The sequence below is a fragment of the Manis pentadactyla genome, chromosome 9 (genome assembly GCF_030020395.1).
Source record: "Manis pentadactyla isolate mManPen7 chromosome 9, mManPen7.hap1, whole genome shotgun sequence".
Lineage (NCBI taxonomy): Eukaryota > Metazoa > Chordata > Mammalia > Pholidota > Manidae > Manis > Manis pentadactyla.
Window position 1 is genome coordinate 102697101 of NC_080027.1, and position 26571 is coordinate 102723671.

Sequence of the window (26571 nt, forward strand, 5' to 3'; positions counted from 1 at the left end):
TCAAAGACCTAGCCAATATTCTACAAGCAACAGAGTATCATCAAAAGTTTGAGTATAGAAATAAGATCAGAGATGTGATGTGTTTTGCAAAAGTAACTAACTAGACTGGAAGAATGAAAAGAGAAGAGTAAAATGGAAGGCACTTAGTGTCAGGAAAAGGAATGGGGCCCTCACAAGCAATGTTAACAGGCATGGGATAGAAGGATATTGTGAAAGAAGAACAGATAGACCCTGTTGTCTGAAATGGTATGTGGAGCAAGTGAAAGGAAAAGATATGAGCTAAGATAAAAGACTCAGGTTTTAAACTTTCATACCTCAGAGAATGAGGTCATTTACAGAAAGCGATCACAGAAGGAAGAGCAGGTTATCAGGTGAAGATGAGTTTGCTTTGCAAAACACCGAGGAGAAGACAGGGAATCTCACAAAGCATTTGGGAAAGCGGGTCTGGGGTTATGAAGGGGTAAGGGTGATAAAGACATTTGAGAGTCTATTCTCTATAAAGAGGTAACACCCGATCCTGGGAATGAATGACAGTCATCAACAGAGAGGTGCAGAGTAAACAAAATTCCAAGAACAGAACCAGCCTGCTCCTTAGTGGGGAGGACAGGAAAGAGTTGTCAAAATAAGACTGAAGCAGCATTTAGACAGGTCAGAAGAGAATCATGCAACTACAGAAAGATACGGTATCAACGAAGCTTCTCTTATCAAGGAAGTGGTCAACAATATTCTCAAATGCTGACGACGAATCACCTAATTCGAGGACTGAGAAGAAGCCTTTGGAATTAGAAGAAACTGGGAAATTACTAGCCAATGTTAAGAGAGTTTGAGTTCAGTGTAGGAATAAACACAGGGAGCAACAGGCTATAAGCTAAAACATTTAAGATGTAAGTCCTAGGTGAAAAATCTAGGTTATTTTCACAAAAGATTGGGTGATTTTCAGGTCAAGAAGCAGCAGGAAAAGGGTTGACAAAGTACAGATATGCAAGGGAGGATACCTAATGGAACAAGATAAAAAGAAGGAAAAAATTGGACCAAGAAAATACAAGAAAAGACATACAATATAGAAAGAATGAGAAAACTTGAGTTTTGTCAAAACAGATGAGAATGGTAAAATACAGCACATAAAAAGATGCCAGACTATTTTCCTGGCAAAATGAGCAGTTCATAAAAAGTATTAAATATTTGTTAAGTAATAGAGAGACAAGACAGGAGCCAAAAACTTAAATACTGTAGAAAAGATTTGGAAAAACTACTCTGGGCAATTCTAGAAGAATATAACAGAAGATAATTAAAAGACCCATTGAGTAGCACTGAGGTACACATAGGACAGTCCATTAATTTCCACTGGGTTTACCTGGACTAGGGTCAATGTTTGCTAGTAACTCCAAATGGGGTCTTAGTCGGTTCAAGTTTGCTGGATCTCCAGTCCGCTGGAGAGCAATTGTTAGTTCCTGAACACTTTGCGCAAAAGAGGCTGGGGTCTGCAACTTAAAAAAGATAAACATTAACTTTCCCAAGGGCCAGATAACCCTTTTAAAGTAAGATTATTCACAAAATCACAATCATTTTTACAATTTATGAAATTTAATTTTAAGGCTCCCACACATCCGACACTTTATCCAGACTGGATTATCTGCTATGCAAACAAACCCTGCAATTCTCTGCATCTACACCTTGGCATATTATATACTCTCCTTCCCTCTATAGTCACATTCTTCTAATGTGAGAGACCTTTCTGAATTCCTCAATATGGAAGTACTTTTCCATGTTACGTTCTTACAGCACTATGTTAGTTTAGCTCTTGGGGTCCTTTCAAATAGTTGAAATTTGGAAAAATCGTCTACAGATATTGCAGATACAATAGCAAGAACAATGAAACTGAATTCAGTCAAACTGGGTCTAAATTCAAGTTCTGTTATATACCAAAGATGATGACTCTGGACATAATCTTTACAGACTCAATCTGAAGTTCATCTGCTATATGGACTAAATAATTTCAAAAGTTCACTGCAGCTCAAAAAATTTCTATAATGCTTTGGGATTCTTGGAAGATTGTGTATTTTCCTAAGGCTTAATGACACACATTCTTGCATTAACTCCCCTAAGTTGGCCATACATACAACTTTTCTTTTTTTGTTGTTACCATTAATCTACAACTACATGAGGAACATTATGTTTACTAGACTCCCCCCATCACCAAGTCCCCCCCAACAATCCCCATTACAGTCACTGTCCATCAGTGTAGTAAGATGCTATAGAATCACTACTTGTCTCCTGTGTTGCACAGCCCTCCCCGTGCCTCCCCCATTATACATGCAGCTAATTGTAATGCTCCCTTTCTTCCCCCACCCCCTTCCTTCCCACCCATCCTTCCCAGTCCCTTTCCCTTTGGTAACTGTTAGTCCATTCTTGGGTTCTGTGAGTCTGCTGCTGTTTTACTCCTTCAGTTTTTTCTTTGTTCTTATACTCCACATATGAGTGAAATCATTTGGTACTTCTCTTTCTCCTCCTGGCTCATTTCACTGAGCAAACTACTCTCTAGCTCCATCCATGTTGCTGCAAATGGTAGGATTTGTTTTCTTCTTATGGCTGAATAATATTCCATTGTGTATATGTACCACATCTTCCTTATCCATTCATTTACTGATGGACACTTATATTGCTTCCATTTCTTGGCTATTGTAAATAGTGCTGCAATAAATATAGGGGTGCATATGTCACTTTCAAACTGGGCTCTTGCATTCTTAGGGTAAATTCCTAGGAGTGGAATTCCTGGGTCAAATGGTATGTCTACTTTGAGTTTTTTTGGGAACCTCCATACTGCTTTCCACAATGGTTGAAGTAGTTCACATTCCCACCAGCAGTGTAGGAGGGTTCCTCTTTCTCCACAACCTCGCCAATATTTGTTGTTGTTTGTCTTTTGGATGGTGGCCATCCTTACTGGTGTGAGGTGATATCTCATTGTGGTTTTAGTTTGCATTTCTCTGATGACTACCAATGTGGAGCATCTTTTCACGTGTCTGTTGGCCATCTGAATTTCTTCTTTGGAGAACTGTTCAGCTCCTCTGCCCATTTTTTAACTGGATTATTTGCTCTTTGTTTGTTGAGGTGCATGAGTTCTTTATATATTTTGGATGTCAACCCTTTATTGGATCTGTCATTTATGAATATATTCTCCCATACTGTAGGATGCCTTTTTGTTCTATTGATGGTGTCCTTTGCTGTACAGAAGCTTTTCAGCTTGATATAGTCCCACTTCTTCATTTTTGCTTTTGCTTCCCTTGCCCGGGGAGATATGTTCATGAAGAAGTCGCTCATGTTTATGTCCAAGAGATTTTTGCGTATGTTTTTTTCTAAGAGTTTCATGGTTTCATGACTTACATACAGGTCTTTGATCCATTTAGAATTTATTGTTGTGTATGGGGTTAGACAATGATCCAGTTTCATTCTCTTACATGTAGCTGTCCAGTTTCGCCAACACCAACTGTTCAAGAGGCTATCATTTCCCCATTGTATGTCCATCACTCCTTTATCGTATAATAATTGACCATGTATATTTGGGTTAATATCTGGAGTCTCCATTCTGTTCCACTGGTCTGTGTGTCTGTTCTTGTGCCAGTACCAAATTGTCTTAATTAATTACTGTGGCTTTGTAGTAGAGCTTGAAATTGGGGAGCAAGATCCCCCCCACTCTATTCTTCCTTTTCAGGATTGCTTTGGCTATTTGGGGTCTTCGGTGGTTCCATATGAATTTTTGAACTATTTGTTCCAGTTTGTTGAAGAATGCTGTTGGTAATTTGATAGGGACTGCATTGAATCTGTAGATTTGCTTTGGGCAGGATGGCCATTTTGATGATATTAATTCTTCCTAGGCAAGAGCATGGGATGAGTTTCCATTTGTTAGTGTCCTCTTCAATTTCTCTTAAGAGTGTCTTATAGTTTTCAGGGTATAGGTTTTTCACTTCCTTGGTTAGGTTTATTCCTAGGTATTTTATTATTTTTTATGCAATTGTGAATGGAATTGTTTTCCTGATTTCACTTTCTGTTAGTTCATGTTACTGTAAAGGAAAGCAACCGATTTCTGTGTATTAATTTTGTATCATGCAACTTTGCTGAATTCCGATATTAGTTCTTGTAGTTTTGGAGTGGAGTCTTTAGGGTTTTTATGTACAATATCATGTCATCTGCAAATAGTGACAGTTTGACTTCTTCTTTACCAATCTGGATTCCTTGTATTTCTTTGTTTTGTCTGATTGCCATGGCTAGGACCTCCAGTACTATGGTGAATAACAGTGGGGAGAGTGGGCATCCCTGTCTTGTTCCCGATCTTAGAGGAAAAGCTTTCAGCTTCTCGCTGTTCAGTATGATGTTGGCTGTGGGTTTGTCATATATGGCCTTTATTATGTTGAGGTACTTGCTACATATGACTTTAAGTAGGGAAAAAAAACTACGTTAATAGTAATTCACATAATTTAGGTTCTTACTTGGAAACATTAACTCTCTATGCAGTTTATTAATACAGATGAGAATCCCCACCCCCAAGACCACTCTATAAAAGGTAATTTTAAAAAAAGCATACACTAAAAAAACATGGAAAAATAACACAACTACCATTTGAATGATGACATGCCTTTATTCACTTTTTTCATCTTTGCATGTTTTTTATGTACTTATAATCAGACACTTACAAACTTATGATTTTGGCTACCTTTAATATGACAAAAACATTTTTATATTGGTAATTATGAAATACTGTGAAATATTATTAATATTTCAAAGGAAAGTGTCTAATATAATGACAATAACCATGCATCCACCACTAAGACTTGTAAAAATATTTCACTAATGCTTTTTAAGAAGAAACTGAATGTTATTCAGTTGAAGAGAGTATCTGCCCTGACAAAGCTGTAACTTAATGGCCATATAAGTGGTTCTCTTTAAATCGACATATAGTTGATATACAATCTAATATGAGTTTCAACTATGCAACACAGTGGTTCAACAGTTACCCACATTAAATCCTCACCCCAACTAGCGCAGTTAGTAATCTGTCAATACAGAAAGTCGTCTAACAGTATTCTGAGCATATAGATCTTAACTTCTTTAACCATCTCCTTATTTTCTCCTTTATAAATAATGTTGCTATTAATGCCTCTGAGCTCATAGCCTTTTCAAAAGTTTGGATTATTTCCTTAAATTCTTAGGAATAGACTATTTGGTCAAAAGTCATGAATATTTTGAGTTTTTATTCCTTGACATACTGCTTCCCAAAAGTTTGTAATGCATTTTACAAACCATCAGCAACGTATGAGAGTATATGTTTATTAACAGGCAGTATTTGGTATATCACTGTTTTAAATGTATATTGAATTATCTTGGGGGCTGAATTATATTCCATCAGTTAGATATATTTCCTCTTTGCGAACTTCGAATTCATGTTTGTTCATTAATTTAATAGGAGTATTGCTTTTCTTTTCACTTTTAATAAATCCTTTATTTGCACTATTTGATACAGTTGCCATTTGCAACCTGTGGCTATTTAAATTTAAGTAAAAATTTTAGTTTCCAGTTGCACAAGCCACATTTCAGGGGCTTAATAGCCATGTGTGGCTAGTGAACACCACATAGGACAGTGCATACATAGAACATTTCCATTATCACAGAAAATTACTCTACATTATGTCACATATACTGCATTTGTTCTAGTTTATTATATGAAGGTCTCTGGGTATTAAATTCAAATTACTGCTCATGATGTAAGAAAATTATGGCAGGATATACAACTAGTTATACAGTCCAGTTCAGACAAAAAGGTCAACCTCCTTGTAGAATTTTTATAAAAACCAAGTTTCTCTTCAGAGGTAAAACGCTACTGCTTTAAGAGCATTATGGAGGTTTCAATGTTATGATCAATCAGTTGCATAATTTCAGACCTAGGAGTTGCAGGCAAAGTTTGGTTAAAGGTATCTACAAGGAAGACTTTTAGGATAGAACAAATAATACACATTACACTGAAAATTATTCACCAAGTAGTTAATAAAACACATTTTCCAATTCTCCTTTAATAGCAATCTACTAATTCAAAGAATTCTATATTTTGGAATACGAAAAAAAGGGAAGAATAGTGTAGAAAGAGGTTTAGCAGTTAAGAACTTGGATTCTAGAGTCAGAATGCCCAAGTTCAAATCCAGCTCTGTCACTTATTACCTATGTGACCCTGGAGAAATGTACTCAACCCTCTCTCTCTTGTAAATGGGATAATACAGGGCTGTTGAGAGGATTACATGAATTATTTAAAACCACCAGGCATAGAGTAAGCTCATGATAAGTGTTAAATACTACTATAAATATATTTGTATGGTGCTTTAAGACTTTTTTTAGTAGCACTTTATGTTTCATGTTGAATTACAACAAAAGCAGTTACAGTATTACTCCAGTTTTAAGAGCAATAAGTGCAGCTCTTAGAGTCAGAAATAAACAATGGAACATGACCTAAAATTCATGTGTACTGTTGTGATCCTTTCACCCTAACAAACAACAGATAAAGTAGAAATAAGTTTACTGAAAATTTGGTCAAATTTAGAATTGTTGATAACTTATATGAAATTACTCAGGCTGCGAATCATAAGAAACCTCAATGTATATACCTTCCAGACCATTAAATGGCTGCTACAGCAAGATAATAAAGGCATTTAGAAATGGCCTTACCTAACACAATGATCAAAACTCAGAGGAAAAGAAGAGAGAGAGGCAATGATAAAATAGGAAGGCAGACTCTCAAGGAATGTGAGAGAAAGCTGGGTATGGCATTATAACAATAATCAGATCTTAAATGAACAGTGTCAATTATAACACAATTTAAAAATCCGTATGAATTGTTACTGTGGTATGACTAGTTACATGACTCTCAACTACAGAGAATATAATTAACAAAAGCCTGACATACAGTATTCACTTCAATATGTTTTTAAATAAATGATTAATAAATCATGAATTGCCAAAACTTTAAGATTAGTCCAGGAAGTAAGGTCAAAAAAGGGTATACCTTGTCAATAATGGACTGCATATGAGATTTGTGAGACTGGTCTCCATAAAGCAAAGAGGACCATTGGTCTGGTGCAATTCGTAAGCCAGCTTCCATAGCGATCTGTACTATCTGGGAATCATGTTCTCGCCGCAGAGCTTCATAGGTTCTAAATTCTTCCTTCAGCTGCATCAAAGAAGAGTCTTCATCACGTTTGGTGACCTAATAAGACACACATAATCTCATGAGTCTGGTAAGAAACAAAATGGGTTTATACATAATTGACCACAATTAGAATGCAGACAATTTTTTAATGTAACAAATACATTGCTTTTAGCAGCAGCAAGATTAAAATGGAACACACCAGGTACTGCCTGTAAAACATTTCTTCCTTTACAGATGTCAACATCTTCTGGATGGTCTTACAGAAAGAAGGATGAGTATAAGTATCAATCCAAAGACTGACTAGACCTTAAGACATACACACAGTGTAAATTATATGTATTTTGAAAAGAAGAAAATACTCACTTAAGTACAATTATTCTGAAAACCAATGTAGTTTCTTCTACATGACCATGAATTATTACTCTGGGGCCTGCCTGGCACTCAGCTAGCTGGTACTCATAACTCAAAGAGCTTTAGTTGCTGTGATCAAGATGATTAATTTGTACTTGCCTTAATTCTCCATTGAGTTTTATAGGTTGTGTCACTATCACATAATTAACATTTACCAAGTGCTTAGTATATGCCAGTAGGTGTGGTTAAACTACCTTATTAACCATTATATTAATGTACTAACTCATTTCATTCTCTCAACTAGTTGAGGTAGATAGGTATTATTGTTATCACCCCCAAAAACTTACTTTTTAAGTCAAGCTGATTTAGGCCAAAGGCTTAACAAATGAAAAGTGACATAATTCTAGTCTACAATTACCTATATCTTAACATATTTTAGAACATATTTTGCTTTGTTAATCTTTTATTTTCATAAGGACTCAAATTCCTCTAGTTGAAAATTCCCTTTTTTTTTTCTCCGAAGAACCTACGGAATATCTAAGTCAAGACTTCTAGATCATACTGCTGTATGTTTTAAAACATGTTACATTCCTTTTTTTTTCTTTGATGCTTTTGTATTTATTATGGTCTCAGTTTGATCAAGTTAAACATGTTGATTTTTTTCTTCCTTTTCTTCAATTTTTTATTGTAGTTGATATACAATATTGTATTGGTCTCAAGTATACAACATAGTGATTCAATAGTTACATCATTAAGTCCTCATCCAACTAGCGTAGTTACTCTCTATCAACACAGAAATATGTTACAGAACTAGTGACTCTTTTTTCTATGCTGCACTTCCATCCGTGACCAATTTATATTATGATTGACATTTTTGTGTCCCTTTATCACCCTCACATTCCCCACCCACCTACTTCAACCCCTCCCCTATGGTAACCACCAGTCATTTCTCAGTGTCTATGAGTCTACTGTTGTTTTGTTCATTCTGTTTTGTTTTTAGATTTCACAAGTAAGTAAAACCATACGGTATTTGTCTATCCCTGCCTGGATTATTTCACTTCACAGAATACCCTCAAGGTCATCCACATTGTTGCAAATGGCAGGGTTTCTTTCTTTTTTTATGGCTGAGTAATATTCCATTGTGTATATGTATCACATCTTTATCCATTCATCTGTTGATGCACACTTTGGCTGCAAATGTATTTCATTCCTATTGAAAAAAGGTCTAATTTAAATTTTGTTGGTTAAATCCACAGAAAGACCAAATAGATAAAAAATCAAGAACCATAGTCACAACAACTATATTTACCACTATTTAAAATTAAGTCAAAAAACCAAATGCATATATATGTGTATGAAAACACCCTCTCAAATTAGACTAACCATCATCAAAATGTAGACTATAGTGCCTTCTTTATGATATACTATGGTGCCCTGGACTTGGCTCTCAAAACTCTCTTTAACTAAAAATAACCAGGATTTTGAAGAGTGCAATGTATGTCTAAAGTCTTAGAGCTGTACTGTACTAAAAACAACCAGAATTATCTGTTTGGAAAGGCTGTTCAAATGGAAATTAAAGAGAAGCTAAAAGGACAAGCTAGAACAGAGCTATGTGGATGCTTACACCTGCAAGGAACAGAAAATGCAATCTAATTTTAGTTCCAGGAGGAAGATGAAATGGGTATTGGCAGTAAATGAGAGGATAAAGATGTGGTACATATACACGATGGACTAATATTCAGCCATGAGAAGAAAATAAATCCTACCATTTGCAACAACATGGATGGAGCCAGAGGTTATTATGCTCAGTGGAATAAGTCAGGCAGAGAAAGACAAGTACCAAATGATTTCCCTCAGTTGTGGAGTGTAACAACGAAGCAATACTGAAGGAATAAAACAGCAGCAGTCTCACAGACTCCAAGAAGGAACTAGCAGTTACCAAAGGGGAGAGGTGGGGGAGAGAGAGGGGATTGAGCGGTATTATGATTGGTACATATGGTGTATGTGTGTGGGTCACGGGGAAGACAGTATACACAGAGAAGTAGTGATTCTGTGGCATCTTACTACGCTGATGGACAGTGACTTCAATGGGGCCTGGCGGGGACTAGATAATATGGGTGAATGTAGTAACCACAAAGTTATTCATGTGAAACCTTCATAAGAGTATATATATCAATGATATTAATAAAAAAAAAGAAAGAAATGGGTATTGGTACACACATAACAGAAACTCTGCCACGGTAAATAAACTTGAGGGTATAGACCTACTGGGATGAGAGAAGAAAAATCTTCTCATGATTGAGAATGAGAATGTAGTACAATCTACCACCAAGAGAAGAAAGGAGGTAGACAATGAAATAAAGGGCAATAATCATGACCTAAGGGAAAAATAATTTGATTTTTATAAATTTCTGATTTGTAAAAAATTACTACTGGTGCTTTTAATTAGGATTGAGAGAGGTTCACTTTGTGGGTATTCTGGGGTTTCATAGCCCCTTACTATTTTTTTTTTTATATTTTAATTTCACTTTATTTTGAAATATTTAAAGAAATACAGAAAACTAAACTACATGTATCAACTACTCAAAAATAGCAGGTATTAGCTTTGTCATCACATTTTTTGAAATAAATTTAAGTCTATTAGAATTTATAGTACAAGTTCCATTATATACCAACACCTATATACTTGAAATACTTAATCCTTACCACAGTATATTGACATGTAACCACTTCTCCTTCTCATTTTACAGATACTAATTATTCAGTTGATCAATAGGTCCATTGTCACATACTAGCAAGTGACTAAACTAGGACTGGAATCTTGGTCTGTTGGAGTATTAGGTTCTATACTCCCTTTGTAAATCAACTTTGTTAGCAAATAAATGGGTTGGGCAAGGTGGGATTAATCTGATGTTAATAAAATAACCTATTTTAATGTTGACTGCATTTTAAGTACTTAAAATGAACATAAAATGCTTCATAGGAAATATATGAAGTATCTGTAAACACCTGCATGGGTATGCATGTGTAGATTCTTTTTTTTTTTAGTAAGGTATCACTGATACACAATCTTATGTTCAAGTTTCACATGAGCAACAATGTGGTTACTACATTCCCCCTATTATCAAGTCCCCACCACATACTCCATTAGTCACTGTCCATCAGCATAGTAAGATGCTACAGTCACTACTTGCCTTCTCTATGGTATCTTCCTTCCCCATGCCCCGCCCCATATTATGTGTGCTAATCATAATGCCCCTTAGTCCCCTTATCCCTCCCTTCCCACCCACCCTCCCCAGCCACTTTCCCTTTGGTAACTGTTAGTCCACTCTTGGATTCTGTGAGTCTGCTGCTGTTTTGTTCCTTCAGTTATTGCTTTGTTGTTATACTCCACAGATGAGGGAAATCATTTGGTACTTGTCTTTCTCCGCCTGGCTTATTTCACTGAGCATAATACCCTCTAGCTCCATCCATGCTGTTGCAAATGGTAGGATTTGTTTTCTTCTTATGGCTGAATAGCCCCTTATTTTTCTTCACAAAATATTTATTCTTCAAGGGAAAGGTTAAATTTCCTTTTTTTTCTTTTCCTTTTTAAGTTTCCTATATCCTATCTTTCTGATGCTGTTAATGAAGAACTAGTAACATTGGAAGCAGACACTCTGAAATGTATTCCAGACTACACTATACAACTGTCATTACAACCATTACTATAAATGCACATTACTCAGGAATAATCTGGATGAGTTGGAGTTATTTTGGCTAGAAGTTCTGACTGCAAAAAGATGCCTAAGGAAAACGAGGGGTGGATACAGACAGCGAGTCCATACCCAATTTTCAGTATATAATCTGATTCTAGAAAGAGAGTAATATTGACATTTAGCTAGAGCTCTTACATTTAAATAAACAAACAAGTAAGTAAATAAACCAACCAATCAATCGATCTGTATGTTCCCCTGTTGATTTTGTGGACCATTTTATCCTTCTCAAAAAATGAGAGAACAAAATACGGTGGGTGGGCTAATATGGGATTTTTTTGTTAGTTTGAGTGTAAGGCAAGGGAATGTTTTTCCCTCAGGAATGGATTTCCTTATAGCTTGTGTGAATTAATAATTTTTTACAGACATGTTTCTCTGGTCCATGAAGTACTGCTTACGTGTTCTGTCATAAGCAAGAAGCCTTGACATTAAGAATTCAGGCAAACAGGAAGAACAATAAATGATACACAGTGGGCACCATTACTAATGCTAATTCAATTTGGGATACAAAATGTTATTTCCAGCATTACTGTACATACTGAAATCAAAACAGCAATTGGAGCTCTAATACTGCATATGTGGAATTGTATCTGGAGCAAATAGTCAAATAAAACTTATTCCTGATTCAGTAACTCTCTTTCCAGACTAATTCTGCCTCTTGTCTTGGTGGACAACTAACACAGCTTATTAGTATCTTCAAATACAAAAATCTGTAAGCCTAGGTTTGATATATGTTGTTCAGTATATTAACATATAAAATTCAATACAAGATTTAACTCAGAAAGAATACCATCTATCAACATTCTTTTAAAAGGAAAAAAATTGCTGAAATTCTCTGAAAAAATACAGACAACTTTATTAAACTAGTTTTATTATGTGAGTTTGGGAACAGGACCATGTATCCTTTTAAGCTGAAATTTAACATAGGTTCATACCTTGAAGCAGGAGGCTCTATAAAGGAGCTGGACAACATGCCCAATGCTAGTTTTAGAGGCTTGTGGAAACCGTGGCTCCAACCTTTGCACCACAAAGAGAACCAATACTTTTCTTGACAAAGCAGAACCATCCTCTAAGGCCAGGAGAACCAGCTTTAGAGCTTCTTCCTGCATTGCTAGGAAAAGTTGAGTAAAACCAAAATTTATCATGTGCAGAGATAAATCTATTTATTAGAAGGGCAATCAGTATTCAACAATTTATGCAGGTACCACATAATTAATAGGTAACTTAATGAGATATTCAGCTACACTTTTTAACCATTTAGGGGTAATTTTCTATTAAACTCTGTATACATTTAAGAAAACCTTCTATCAAAATGAACAAACTTTTGGCATTAAGAGAAGTTTTAAGCACTCTGAAAAACTGACATGGAATTACCCAAGCCATGATTGTCAAGTGGGGTATTACTTGAAAACAAGAGTACTGCAAAGCACTAGCCTTTATGTTCACTTATATAGTTCCTATTCCATACTTTTAGAATCACTAGTATAGTAAACATCAAACATGAATTACATACCTGGTCCAAGAAACTGACAGCCCCTTGCCCGGACTGCTGCCCAAAGATTGGAAGAGAGTTGCTGAGGATTCTGGTGCTGGAGAATGAGTTCTGTAACTGTCCGTTCACCTAAAGATCGAGCAGCCCTCATGGCACGAATCCTGCCTTCTTCTTCCACCAATTGGCAGTGGACGAGAGTTACCAGCTTCCTCTGCATTGGGCGACTCAAGACACTCTGAGTAGTGCTATTCAGACCCACTCCTTTAAAAGAGAGTAAAAAGTTATTTCTTGTTTTACAGTGCAACTTTAGAATCCAGGAAAACTTCCTCCGATGGGCTGATTGACTTATGCGTAAGTGAATAGTTCTGGGTTCTACTAGAATGCTTAAACAATAAATAAAATTATACAAGTCACACTTGCATTTTAGAGGTATATAAAAGCTGTTGTCTCATGCAAATGCAGTGCTCATTATGATATTAAATATACCATTATTCATTTTAATCATGGGGGATAAAGGAAAAAAAGGCAAACCTTAACCATTAGTTTAAGAGCCAAGTCTTGAGGCCATAACAGTTCTGGCATATTATTTCATAGTGGTTAATCTTACTTTCCTAATGAAATAATAAGCCATAATGGCAAGGTAGTAATGGTAACTTCCAGTTTTATTACACCCCCTGTAGTACCCTATGTAAAAATGGATAGCAGGCAGACAGTTCATTGTTGTCAAACGATGGAAAGCCCTTCTGAAACCAGTGGTGTATTTATACTTCCACAAGTCATTCAAATAATGTTTCCAACATCATGTAAACTCTAAATTCACCACTTTATTTGATGTGGCTTGTAATGATTATTAGTAACTTACCACCAGTGGGTTTAGTTTACAATAAATATATTTTATTAACATTCATTTTACAGGCTATAATTTTTATGGTAATAGAAACATCTTTAATAAATATTTGTTTAGCATGGATAATTACATCTGATTTACCTCTAGCACTACTGAGTGGTTTCAGGTACAATGCTAATTCTTCTACACATTTCTTTGCTTCCTCATAATGCTTTGTGTCTTCAACTCCACTACACAAAGTAATGGGCTGTTGCTCAGGGACCTAGACAGAGGTCAAAAGAAGGGGTCTGTTTGAGTGCTCACTAATTAGTTAAACAAATGTTTTAGTCAGTATATTTTATGTACTGCTACTCTCAAACTGATAACATCAGAACTCCCACTAAATTTACTGAATTCTTTCAAAAGACATTTTTTACACACATACACATAAACATATTTTATTGTAGTATTTTGGTTTGGTTGTTTCTGTAACAACTTTATGGAGATGCAATTTGCATACTATATAATTGGCCTATTTAAGATAACATAGTTTTTAGTACATTCACATTTGTACAACCAACACATTTCATTACCCCTAAAAGAACCCCACATTCTTTTAACGCCTCCCAAATTTCCTCCCAGCACCCCACCAGGTCTAGGAAAATACTTACCTATTTTCTGTCACTATGGATTTGCCTATTTTGGACATTTCCTTTAAATAGAATCGTAGTATCATACAATAACTTTCAAAGTGGCTGTACTATTTTATGTTCCCAGCAGCAATAAAAGAGTTTCTGTTGCTCCCCATCTTCATGAGCATTTGGTGGTATCAGTCCTTTGGATTTTAGCTATTCTGATTGGTGTGTAGTGGTATCTCATTTTAATTTGCAATTCCTTAATGACAATGCTGAGCAACTTATTTGCTCATTTGCTATCTGTATATCTTGTTTACTGAGGTGTCTATTCAGATCTTTGCCCATTTTAAAATTCATTTTTATTATTGAGCTGTAAGAGTTTATATATTCTATATAGGTTTCTTATCAAATATTTGAGATAATTATTACTCTCATTCTATGCACTGTCCTTTCCCTCTCTTGACAGTGCCCTATGAAACACAAAGTTTTAAATTCTGATTTCAATTTATCTTTTGGTTCCTTGTGCTTTTGGTATCATATCTAAAAAGCCACTGCCTACTCCAAAGTAATGAAGATTCATGTCCATATTTTCTTCTAAGATTTTTGTAGTTTTACCTGTTATGTTTAGCATCTGATCCATTTTGAGTTAGTTTTTGTATATGGTGTGAGCTAAGGGGTCCAACTTCACTCTTTGCATTTGTATATCCAGTTTTCCCAGTATCTTATGTTGGAAAGGCTGTCCTTTCCCCATTGGCTACTTGGTCAAAAATCATCTGACAATATATGTGAGCTTGTTTCTGGAGTCTCTCTATTCCATTTCATTGATATAAATGTCTATCCTTATGCAAGTACCACTGGTCACTACAGCTTTGCAGTTTCAAAATCAAGAAGTGTGATTCCTCCAATGTTCTTATTTTTCAAGATTGTTCTAGCTATTTGGTGTACCTTATGATTTCATATGGATGAGTTTTACTATTTCTGCAAAAAAAAAACCACCATGGGGGTTTTGATAGAGCTTGCACTGAATCTATAGACTGCTCTGCAAAGTACTGTCTTCTCAATATTAAGCCTGCCAACCCACGATGAACACATAATGTCTTTCTACTTCTTTATGTCTTCTTCAATTTCTTTCAGCAATGTTTTGTAGTTTTCAATTCCTCCTCTTTCTTTCACCTCCTTTGCTAAGTTTATTCCTAAGAATTTTATTCTTTTTGATGCTACTCTAAGTGGAACTCTGTTTTCTTAATTTCCCTTTGGACTGTTTATTGTTAGTGTACAGAAATGCAACTGATTTTGTATCCTGCAACTTTGCTTTAATTCACTTATTGGCTCTAAGAGTTTTTAATGGAAATCTTCAGGATTAAAATAGTGATAATTATGTATTAAAATGTCCTAGCCTCAAATTTCATAAACATTAGTTGCTTCAGTTAGGTAGGATATGATAAGGTCATAACTCATTTTACAGAAAAATAATTAGCTCATCCTTAACTTTATGGAAAAAAATGTAGCATTGGTTATTTGTTATTAAAATATTATATTTCTATTAAAAAATGTTTCCAAAATGTCATACTGGAATTTTCAAAATAAAGAGAAATGATTATGAATTGAAAAACTAAGTATAGCATTAACAAATACTTGGTAATGCTGTTAGTGACATCATCAAGATAAGTTTGTAAATAAATTAAGTTTTGCCTTTGAATAAGCTATTCTAGAACTGTTCTCTTCATCTCCAACATATACAGTATGAACCTTTCTACTTTCTAGCAGCTTACAAGAAGATTGATCTAGAAAACATATGGGGCCAGATCCAAAGTTCTAGTATATTTATTCAGGAAAAGATCTGTGGCAAATATATGGTACTTCACTCACAATATGCAAATTAACTTAGTGAGGGATTATTTAAGTGAATCATATTTAGCTCTCAAAAACCTGCCTCTCTTGACTTTATGAAACCTTCGTGAGGATACTACTTATCTCTAATTTGAGAATATTGCCATAAGACATTTTAAGGTTGTTGAGAAGATCTAAATGGATGGTACTATGACTAAGAAACTGAGAAATACAGCACCACCACTATGAATCTCCCATCAAACTGAAATAAAGGATTTGCACAGTGCCAAACAAAATTTTATCTATTTAAATATAGGGTAATGTTGCCTAATTTTAATTCACAAGTTTATCTCAGAAGGAAAACACACACACACACACACACACACACACACACACACACAGAAATTAAGAAGTACAGTTAAGTCATCCATCCTACCTGAGCACCCACTAGCTGCAGCAATGCTGAGTTCACAGGAAGGAGCTCAATGTCTGTATTGATAGTGGTCTGGTCAAATGGGCAGGCCTTGCGGTGGAGTTTATTCAGGCACATCTTGCAGACAGTATGGCCACAACCCAAACTGATGGGCTTTCGAATTGTTTCGTCAAAAGTCTGAGTACAAATTGGGCAGGAGAGGAAATCCGTCCATTGTGGAGCTTGTACAGGCATTGCTTCTGGAGTTATAATTCACTAACACACACACACACACACACACACACACACACACACACACACACACACACACACACACACACAAAATCTAAAGCAAAGATTCCACTGGAATCAAAATCTTTGAAAAAAGTTTATCTTTTTTTTTAAATATCTTCTGTAAATTCAGTCAGCACATAGTGTGAAATATAACCTGAAAAACAAAGAGAAAAAAAATGAGTGTCTTTTTTACAGCTGAACTGTTCGTTCTTAGCCTACCACCTACAACCTTTTATACACATCTATATTGCCACACTTCATCCCTGTCACTTCTATGGAACTAGAGTCATAACAGATCATTTAATCTCATCATCCTTTCACTTTGGTGATGGGGAGTAGACCCCAGAATGGTGAAATAATTTGCCTAAGATAGCTGAAGTAAGTAATTAGATCTAGGACCTAAGTTTCAAGTTTATCCAAGTCTGATTTTTTTTAAAAAAATCAACCTTTTTAAGGAGACTAATAATAATGTTTCTTGATCTGTACACCAGTTGAATGAATGTGTTCAGCTGTGAAAATTTATCAGGTTCTATATTTACGTACACTTCTGTGTATGTTACATCTCAATAATGATCTTTCAAAAAATTGGCCTACAATAAAATTACCTTAAAATATTTTATTATCAAATTCAGTGTAGGTAATGAGATAAAGAGACTATGGGATTTTTAAGGTTTATTTTTAAAGGTTAGGTATTCTTAAGAGTTTTACTTACTGGTAGATATCTTTAAGCCTCTTGTACGGCTTACACTTATTGCTATAGGTGTTGTGTTAGAATAACACTGTTAAGATTGTTTACTTTAAAAGCTTTTTTAAATTCCCAAATTTAAGAATTATAACCTGAAACAATCTAATATTGTATATCAACTATATTTCAGTTTTTATAGAACAAATATAGTTAATTAGAACCCACATATAATCAGATTTACTGTCTACCCTCTATTTTTGGTGAGGGATTAAAAGCCAAATCACAAAATTCACCACCTGTGTCTAACAGAAATTTTCTTTACAATAAAAGCCAACCTGAAATTTCTAGCATATATTTTAAACAGTATCTATTACACTTACTCTAATTATAGTTTCTAAAAATGAGATTTGATGCACAGAACAATAAAATGACATAGTATTACAAGTTTTAAACATTTTATTATGCTCAGTAGAGACTGCTTACAAAGAGAAAAAAAATTTTACTGAAGCTCTAAATTAACAAGTAAATTATCTACACACCTTATTCTTCAAGCATTTTATTTAATTCATGTTTTATTGAAATAACCTTAAATGAAAGCCCATTACTGATGAGAGAACAGTTTTAATTAGTTATGCTAAAAATTTTATCCATTCACTCAATAAATATTTACTAAACACTACTACGTACCAGTCTCTGTTTGAATTGCCTAGGGAAATAGTGAAACAGAAGTCATAATCTGCCTTCTGTTTGGGTTTCTTTTTAAAGTATGCTACCAAATAAATGGACAATGAAAAAAGTTTAATGGTCTAGTAAACAGTCATGAAGTTAGTTTTATGTTCAGGATCTACAATTAAAGTTATCTGCAAAGGTGTCCAAATGGCCCTTGTAATAGTAAGAAAGAGTAAATAATGAAATTGCCCACATTCTGATTTGTTTTAATTACAGATACTTTTAATAAAATGCATCTGCAAATAGATTATGAGTAGCTACAAGTACGTTTACATTAAATTATTACTTAATAAACTGAGACCACTGGAATGCTAAATGTACAGTCAGATGCATGATGTTACAGAATGCTCCAAAATAAAGAACAAATAAGGTAAATGCTTAGAAGATACAACATTCAGAATGACAACTGAGTATTAGTCAGAAAATGTTTTCTGACACTAATTTGTTTATAAAGTATCATCCACATGAATTTTCTATAGGTTAGAATGGCAGTTTATGTTAATGCCTGCAAAAAATCATATCCTGTGTTAATCTCTGAAAAAGAGTTAATGGTTCCTTCCTGTTTACTACAGTTGCCCCTTGAACAATGTATGGGTTGCAGGGTACTGACCTCTCAGTGCAGTCAAAAATTTGCATGTAACTTTTGACTCCCCTAAAACTTAACCACTACTAACAGCCTCCTGTTGGGCAGGAGCCTTGCTGATAACATAAACCATCAATTAACACTTATTTTGTATGTTACATGTATTATATACTGTATTCTTACAATAAAGTAAGGTAGAGAAAAGAAAATGTTTTTTCAGATTATTGCAAATCTCCAAAAAATTTCTTGATACATTTATTGAAAAAATCCACACCTAAGTGGATCCATGCAGTTTAAATCAATATTGTTCAAGTGTAGCACAGAGAAGGCACATAGCGAATCTGTGGCATCTTGCTGCACTGATGGACAGTGACTGCAATGGGGTATGGGTGGGGACTTGATAATATGGGTAAATGTAGTAACCATAGTTTTTTCATGTGAAACGTTCCTAAGAGTGTATATCAATCATACCTTAATACATACATACATACATAAATAAATAAATGTTGTTCAAGGGTCAGCTGTAGCATGGTCTTGCAGAGAATTTAAAATTTGTTGATCATAAAGATAAAACACAGTACTTTATTCCCTTAAACATTATAGACTATACAAACTCAAAAGAGCACAAAGTATAAATGTTTTATTGCACACCATTATAATTTTTATTATATGTACAGCTATGTGCCACATACTGTTCTAAACACCTTTCACAGGGCAAACCTATAAAAGGTAGGTAATTACTTTTATCCCAATTTTATAGGTATGTGAAATGGAGATTTAAAGAGGCTGAGTAAGCTAAAACGAAATACAGCTGAGATATTAACCCAGATATTCTGGCTCAAAACCCAACCTCTCAACCATATTACCACCCATCAAGGTTTAATACAAAGAAAGAAGAATCACTTGCAGGTTCAGTCAAAAGCCATTGTCACAAAGCTGCTGACTTCACAGTAATTCTGTTCTTTTGGCAAACTTACTGCCAAATCAAATGGTCAGGTCACTGTTATAATCTTACCTGTCTTCTCAACAAGATATGAAACAGATGACTACTCCCTCCTTCTTGGTGTCAATGAACCACACTCCCCTCATGCCTCCTAATGCACTGGCTATGCTTTTTGATCTCTTAAACCGAATGCCACATCAGGTCTCTGTTCTGAATTTCGTTTTCTCATCATTCTCCAGCTAAAAATCCTGAAATGGCTTCCTATTACTTTTAGAATAAAATCTGGATTTCTTATTCTAGTTTACAGAGCCTTAAGTGATAAGACCTATAATTATCTCTCCAAGTTCATTTTCTAACACTTGTCCTAGTCACCCCCTACCCTCCAGCTACTCAAGTGAAGCTTGTTCCCATCTCAGGGATGTTAGTTACTAGCTAGTCTCTTTCTCACCTCTGAACTGGGAGCCATTCTTTATCATTTAGATGACATCCAAAATGTCAACTCCTCAACAAGACTTCCCCTGACCACTTAAAAACTCGAAAACATAACTTCTAAATCACTTTGTAGCCATCACTATGTTTAAATTCTCTACAAAACACTGCCATCTTCTCTAAGGTATACTTTATTGCTTACATTTTTATTTGTATACTCAATGTTTATCTACTCCTATTAGAATATAGACCCCCATGAGAGCAAAGACCTAACCTGTTTTGTTCACTAATGAAAACTGTAGCTACTCACAAAAATTCAGGCATACTAAAAATCATGCTTATAATTTCACAGTTCAGAGACCTGTTACAATCTATTCATAGATCTCTAGGGTATTTGAAGACTCTAGATTAAGAAATTCTGACCTATATTATTCTTTCATGAATCTTAAAAGTGCAGCAAGTATTTGAGATTTATTACAAGTCCAGCTCTGTGGAATATAGAAAACAGGCAGAAAAGATGGTAAACATCAGTTTTACAGCCTTAAAACATCTCACTGCTCTTGCACATAACTTCAGATCAGTACTATTAAGACAGACTTTCCAAATTATTCTGTTGTAACAAGAATTGCTTACAACAGACTCACAGAACTTTATCAGTAAAAGATACCTTAGAAAACATCTAGTTCTAGGCCAATTTTCCAAGGTGAGGTAACTTTTTATTTAAGACCCCATCAATAGCATGGTGTTACTAAGCTTTTTCAAACACTTCTTTTCATTTAATCTTTAAAACCCGAAGAAGTTGTAATCATTTTCCTTCTTTTTGCAGAGAATAAAACAACATTCAGAGAACCTGTCCAAGGTCACACAGGTAGTAAAAGGCAAAGTTAAGACACAACCACCTCAGGTCAGTACTTGACACTAAAGCCACATTCCCAGACACCAATTTGACATGGAGTAGACCAAAGACAAAGCAAGTAAAAGAATTTCAAAGTCATACAGCTCAATATTGAATGGCAGAACGAGGATTAGAAAGCAAATCCTGAGTCCTAGTTTAAGCGACCCCTGCACCCTAACTGGATTATAAATCCATCACTGAATGAGAGATTTTGAAAATATCCTTGCATATTAAAACTACATTTAATATTTGGCTTAGATAAGATATATATTAACCAGGGAAATAATATGTTAAATTGTTTATATACACATACTCATTCTGGGAGTAAGATTCATGATTTTCATCAGACTCTAAAATGTTTTGTTAGGGGAAGGAGAGACTGGGAAGATAAGAATCACTGACTCAGACATATTGAAATGAAGTAATTGTTGAAAACATAAGGATATAGAAAAAACAGAAACAACTATTTATATGAATATAATTTCTTATTTATACCAGTCTCAACACTCATAAAATTCTTAAATATTCATGTGTATCAAAAAAATTTTAATTATACTGAAATGTCTCTCTCTCACCCTTGTCTCCCAACCCTCCAGTCCTCATTCTGACCCTCCAGTCCGCATTCCTACCCTCCACAGATAAACCATTTTATTACTCCCTTTTTAGCTTCCTTTTCCTTACAAATATATATTACTATATACAAATATATGTACTGTATATAGTAATATGCAATATACAAATATATATTACTAACTGGAAAGAAAGCATTTTAAATATTCACAACTCTTTATCCATTAACTTCTTCTTAGAAATTATACCTAGAAAACTTTTTCTATTCCCAGTAAAAACTAAACATTCAGCTGCTTGCAAAAGAAAAAAACCTGTATTGTTCTTTATTATGTGCCCAGCACGTGATAAAATAATAGTGAACAAGTCATTCCAAGTCTGCATGAGCTTACATCGCTTCCTGCTTGCATTAGCTATATAAACAATAATAACGACACAACTAAATACATGACTGCAATGTACAGTAAATGATACAAAGGTGAAAGACAGGGAGACATAAACACATACAATAGAGATAATCTAACAACTTGGGGTGGGGTTGTGTGGGGCACTGCTTCCATAAGGAAATGTGATAATTATGGTAAGATTTGAAAATGAAGGCTGAATAAAAGTTACTGTAAGAAGAATAACGCATAATATTTATGTAGATTCTAGGTAAAGGAAAAGCATAACCACAGGTTCTGAGACTGAACAGAATACAGTACAAATGGGGAGCTAGAAAAAAACAAGAGGGAAAAGAAAATTAAAACAAGTAAGAAGAGGGCAAATCCTACCATTTGCAGCAACATGAATGGAGCTGGAGGGTATTATGCTCAGTGAAATAAGCCAGCGGAGAAAGAGAAATACCAAATGATTTCACTCATCTGTGGAGTATAAGAACAAAAGAAAAACTGAAGGAACAAAACAGGAGCAGAATCACAGAACCCAAGAATGGACTAACAGGTACCAAAGGGAAAGGGACTGGGGAGGATGGGTGGATAGGGAGGGATAAGGGGGGGGAGAAGAAGGGGGGTATTAAGATTAGCATGCATGGGGGTGTGGGAGAAAGGGGAGGGCTGTACAACACAGAGAAGACAAGAAGTGATTCTACAACATTTTGCTATGCTGATGGACAGTGACTGTAAAGGGGTTTAGAGGGGGGACCTGGTATAGGGGAGAGCCTAGTAAACATAATATTCTTCATGTAAGTGTAGATTAATGATAACAAAAAAGAAAAGAAAAGAAAGAAAGAAAGGGGGATTACTCCCTGTTAGGATAAAACTAACTGTAAATCAATGATTAATGCATGCTTTAAATATCCTTAATTTTGATCACTTAAAGGGTGTCAGATGATCGGCTATGGAGGGACATTTTTCTGATAATATTCCTTTCTCTTAACAGAAAAAAAAAAAAAAAGCAGTTCCTGTGTGGTGACCTCCAATGAGTTCTACACAATGGTATAAAGGGCATATCAAAGTGTGGACAGGGATGGGCGGAAGATGGCGGCTTGAGTAGAGCAGCGGAAATCTCCTCCCAAAACCACATATATCAATGAAAATATAACAAAGACAACCCTTCCTAGAATAAAGACCAGAGGACACAGGACAATATCCAGACCACATCCGCACCTGAGAGAACCCAGCGCCTCGCGAAGGGGGTAAGATACAAGCCCCGGCCCGGTGGGAGCCGAGCACAAATCCCCCCAGCTCCCGGCGGGAGAAGAGCAGGCAGAGCGGGAGGGAGACGGAGCCCAGGACTGCCGAACACACAGCCCCAGCCATCCGGGCCAGAGTGCAGGGCCTTGGATACTAGGAAAACAGGGCAGCAAGAACAGTGAGCGGGCACCGGAGGACATAAGAAAAGCGAGCGACCAATTTTTTTTTTCTTTTTTTTTGCTGTTTTGTTTTGGCGAGCGCTTTTTGGAAGTCTTAAAGGGATAGGGACCCCAATACTAGGGAAACAGGGAAGCAAGACCGGTGAGCAGATGCCTGAGGCTGGCGCCGGAGAATAAAGGAAAATGAGCGGCCAACTTTTTTTTTTTTTTAATTAAAAATAAATTTTTTTATTTAAAAAAAATTTTTTTTTTTTTTTTTTTGTGGTTGTTGTTTCGTTTTGGCGGGTGCTTTTCGGAAGTCTTAAAGGGGCAGGGCGGGACACTTAATCCAGAGGTATGGAATCCGGGAATCTCTGGGCACCCTAACCCCTGGGCTGCAGGGAGCAGGGAGGCCCCTTACAGAGATAAAGAGCCTCCAGGCCGCTCCCCCTCCAACGCGACTCCACCACTTTGGAGCAGCTGCCCGAGCCAGGCCACGCCCACAGCAACAGCCGAGATAAAACTCCATAGCAGCCGGGCAGGAAGCAGAAACCCTGTCTGCGCGCAGCTGCCCAGCACAAGCCACTAGAGGGCGCTGTTCTCCCAGGAGACGAGGGCTACAAATCAACAAGAAGGGAAGTTCTTACAGCCGTCACTCGTCCCAGCTCTGCAAACTATTCCAACCATGAAAAGGCAAAGCTACAGGCAGACAAAGATCACAGAGACAACACCAGAGAAGGAGACAGATCTAACCAGTCTTCCTGAAAAAGAATTCAAAATAAGAATCATAAACATGCTGACAGAGATGCAGAGAAATACGCAAGAGAAATGGGATGAAGTCCGGGAGAGATCACAGATGCCAGAAAGGAGATTGCAGAAATAAAACAAACTCTGGAAGGGTTTATAAGCAGAATGGATAGGATGCAAGAGGCCATTGATGGAATTGAAACCAGAGAACAGGAACGCATAGAAGCTGACATAGAGAGAGATAAAAGGATCTCCAGGAATGAAACAATGTTAAGAGAACTGTGTGACCAATCCAAAAGGAACAATATCCGTATTATAGGCGTTCCAGAAGAAGAAGAGAGAGGAAAAGAGATGGAAAGTATCTTAGAAGAAATAATTGCTGAAAACTTACCCAAACTGGGGGAGGAAATAATCGAACAGACCACGGAAATACACAGAACCCCCAACAGAAAGGATCCAAGGAGGACAACACCAAGACACATAATAATTAAAATGGCAAAGATCAAGGACAAGGAAAGAGTTTTAAACGCAGCTAGAGAGAAAAAGGTCACCTATAAAGGAAAACCCATCAGGCTAACATCAGACTTCTCCACAGAAACCTTACAGGCCAGAAGAGAATGGCATGATATATTTAATACAATGAAACAGAAGGGCCTTGAACCAAGGATACTATATCCAGCACGACTATCATTCAAATATGACGGTGGGATTAAACAATTCCCAGACAAACAAAAGCTGAGGGAATTTGCTTCCCACAAACCACCTCTACAGTACATCTTACAGGGACTGCTCTAGATGGGAGCACTCCTAGAAAGAGCACAGCACAAAACACCCAACATATGAAGAATTGAGAAGGAGGAATAAGAAGGGAGAGAAAAGAATCTCCAGGCAGTGTATATAACAGCCCAATAAGCGAGCTAAGTTAGGCAGTAAGATACTAAAGAGGCTAACCTTGAACCTTTGGTAACCACGAATTTAAAGCCTGCAATGGCAATAAGTACATATCTTTCAATAGTCACCCTAAATGTTAATGGGCTGAATGCACCAATCAAAAGACACAGAGTAATAGAATGGATAAAAAAGCAAGACCCATCTATATGCTGCTTACGAGAAACTCACCTCAAACCCAAAGACATGTACAGACTAAAAGTAAAGGGATGGAAAAACATATTTCAGGCAAACAACAGCGAGAAGAAAGCAGGGGTTGCAGTACTAATATCAGACAAAATACACTTCAAAACAAAGAAAGTAACAAGAGATAAAGAAGGACACTACATAATGATAAAGGGCTCAGTCCAACAAGAGGATATAACCATTCTAAATATATATGCACCCAACACAGGAGCACCGGCATATGTGAAACAAATACTAACAGAACTAAAGGGGGAAATAGACTGCAATGCATTCATTCTAGGAGACTTCAACACACCACTCACCCCCAAGGATAGATCCACCGGGCAGAAAATAAGTAAGGACACGGAAGCACTGAACAACACAGTAGAGCAGATGGACCTAATAGACATCTATAGAACTCTACATCCAAAAGCAACAGGATATATATTCTTCTCAAGTGCACATAGAACATTCTCCAGAATAGACCACATACTAGGCCACAAAAAGAGCCTCAGAAAATTCCAAAAGATTGAAATCCTACCAACCAACTTTTCAGACCACAAAGGCATAAAACTAGAAATAAACTGTACAAAGAAAACAAACAGGCTCACAAACACATGGAGGCTTAACAACACGCTCCTAAATAATCGATGGATCAATGAACAAATCAAAATGGAGATCCAGCAATATATGGAAACAAATGACAACAACAACACTAAGCCCCAACTTCTGTGGGACAAAGCAAAATCAGTCTTAAGAGGAAAGTATATAGCAATCCAAGCATATTTAAAAAAGGAAGAACAATCCCAAATGAATGGTCTAATGTCACAATTATCGAAATTGGAAAAAGAAGAACAGATGAGGCCTAAGGTCAGCAGAAGGAGGGGCATAATAAAGATCAGAGAAGAAATAAATAAAATTGAGAAGAATAAAACAATAGCAAAAATCAATGAAACCAAGAGCGGCTTCTTCGAGAAAATAAACAAAATAGATAAGCCTCTAGCCAGACTTATTAAGAAGAAAAGAGAGTCAACACAAATCAACAGTATCAGAAATGAGAAAGGAAAAATCACGACGGACCCCACAGAAATACAAAGAATTATTAGAGAATACTATGAAAACCTATATGCTAACAAGCTGGGAAACCTAGGAGAAATGGACAGCTTCCTAGGAAAATACAGCCTTCCAAGACTGACCCAGAAAGAAACAGAAAATCTAAACAGACCAATTACCAGCAACGAAATTGAAGCGGTAATCAAAAAACTACCAAAGAACAAAACCCCCGGGCCAGATGGATTTACCTC

The 26571-nt window shown here is 36.0% G+C and overlaps 1 protein-coding gene across 3 annotated transcripts in view; it reads right to left on the reverse strand.

Moving 5' to 3' along the window:
- Window positions 1-26571, reverse strand: part of RC3H1 (ring finger and CCCH-type domains 1) — an 89368-nt gene that overhangs the window by 38872 nt on the left and 23925 nt on the right. For all 3 annotated transcript variants that reach the window (XM_036918494.2, XM_036918493.2, XM_036918492.2), the window contains exons 2-7: window positions 16515-16938; window positions 13776-13896; window positions 12809-13048; window positions 12231-12406; window positions 7046-7246; window positions 1355-1487 (exon numbers count right to left, since the gene is read on the reverse strand). In XM_036918494.2, the coding sequence (XP_036774389.2) occupies window positions 1355-1487; window positions 7046-7246; window positions 12231-12406; window positions 12809-13048; window positions 13776-13896; window positions 16515-16745 (1102 nt within the window). In that variant the 5' untranslated portion in view covers window positions 16746-16938. The remainder of the gene's footprint in view (window positions 1-1354; window positions 1488-7045; window positions 7247-12230; window positions 12407-12808; window positions 13049-13775; window positions 13897-16514; window positions 16939-26571) is intronic.